The 793-nt window shown below is 43.6% G+C and overlaps 1 protein-coding gene across 1 annotated transcript in view; it reads right to left on the minus strand.

The window, feature by feature from the left end:
- Nucleotides 1-91: 91 nt before the first annotated feature.
- Nucleotides 92-793, minus strand: part of LOC119593807 — a 1172-nt gene continuing 470 nt past the window's right edge. Inside the window, exons 2-3 of the mRNA XM_037942835.1 lie at nucleotides 482-713; nucleotides 92-348 (exon numbers count right to left, since the gene is read on the minus strand). Coding sequence (XP_037798763.1) covers nucleotides 258-348; nucleotides 482-713 — 323 coding nt within the window. The 3' untranslated portion in view covers nucleotides 92-257. The remainder of the gene's footprint in view (nucleotides 349-481; nucleotides 714-793) is intronic.

The following is a 793-nucleotide window of genomic DNA, read 5'->3' on the forward strand; positions in this document are numbered from 1 at the left end:
CTCAACATGAGGGTATTAAAAATATATATCAACAGATCAAATTTATTTACATTATAAGATAAATAAAGTTAAACACGTTAAACAGACGATCAACAAATCAATCGTTTTCTGTGTTGACCGGGAGAAAACATCAAAGAATAAATATATACAGGATATTTTGGCATGTATGGATAGAAGTAACTATCATAATAACGAAAATATCCTTTTCTTTCAGCATTTTCCATTATAAGTAGGATATGCATTTGTTCTCGCGGTCTCTACTGGAATTTGTTGACAGCATCCTCAATGAATTGTTGGACGGAAAAGGTGGTCTTCTCATCGTAGGCTGGGGCTGAGGCACCGTAACCGCTGTCGAAATTCACATAGGAATTAACGTAAATTTTATTAGTTATAATATGAAATAAGAACTATCATATAAAGCTTATTTACAAAGAGATCACTTGTAGAAACCCAAAGCCTCCTCACACGAGGCGAAACTCACGTAGCGGAGGCGTAGGGCTGAGCAGTCTTGGCCGATGTCCCGAAGAGGCCCAGGAAAGACGAGAACAAGAGTATGCCGACGAAGATGACCCCGATGTAGATGAGGCTCTCGGCGCCGATGGTGAGAGAGGTTTCTTTGTCGTCGTAGAAAAGTCGTGCGTCGTCTTTGTGGGTGGTGTCGGCTGCGTGCGTGAGGGCGGCCAGGGCGAGGAGGAGGGCGGCGAAGGTGATTCCTGCAATGGGATAGGTCAGTGGTTGCCATTTCGTTCAGTGTGGTTGAGTTGCTGCTGACAATGCCTAGCGCCAACAACAG

The sequence above is a fragment of the Penaeus monodon genome, chromosome 32, assembly GCF_015228065.2.
Source record: "Penaeus monodon isolate SGIC_2016 chromosome 32, NSTDA_Pmon_1, whole genome shotgun sequence".
Taxonomy (NCBI): domain Eukaryota; kingdom Metazoa; phylum Arthropoda; class Malacostraca; order Decapoda; family Penaeidae; genus Penaeus; species Penaeus monodon.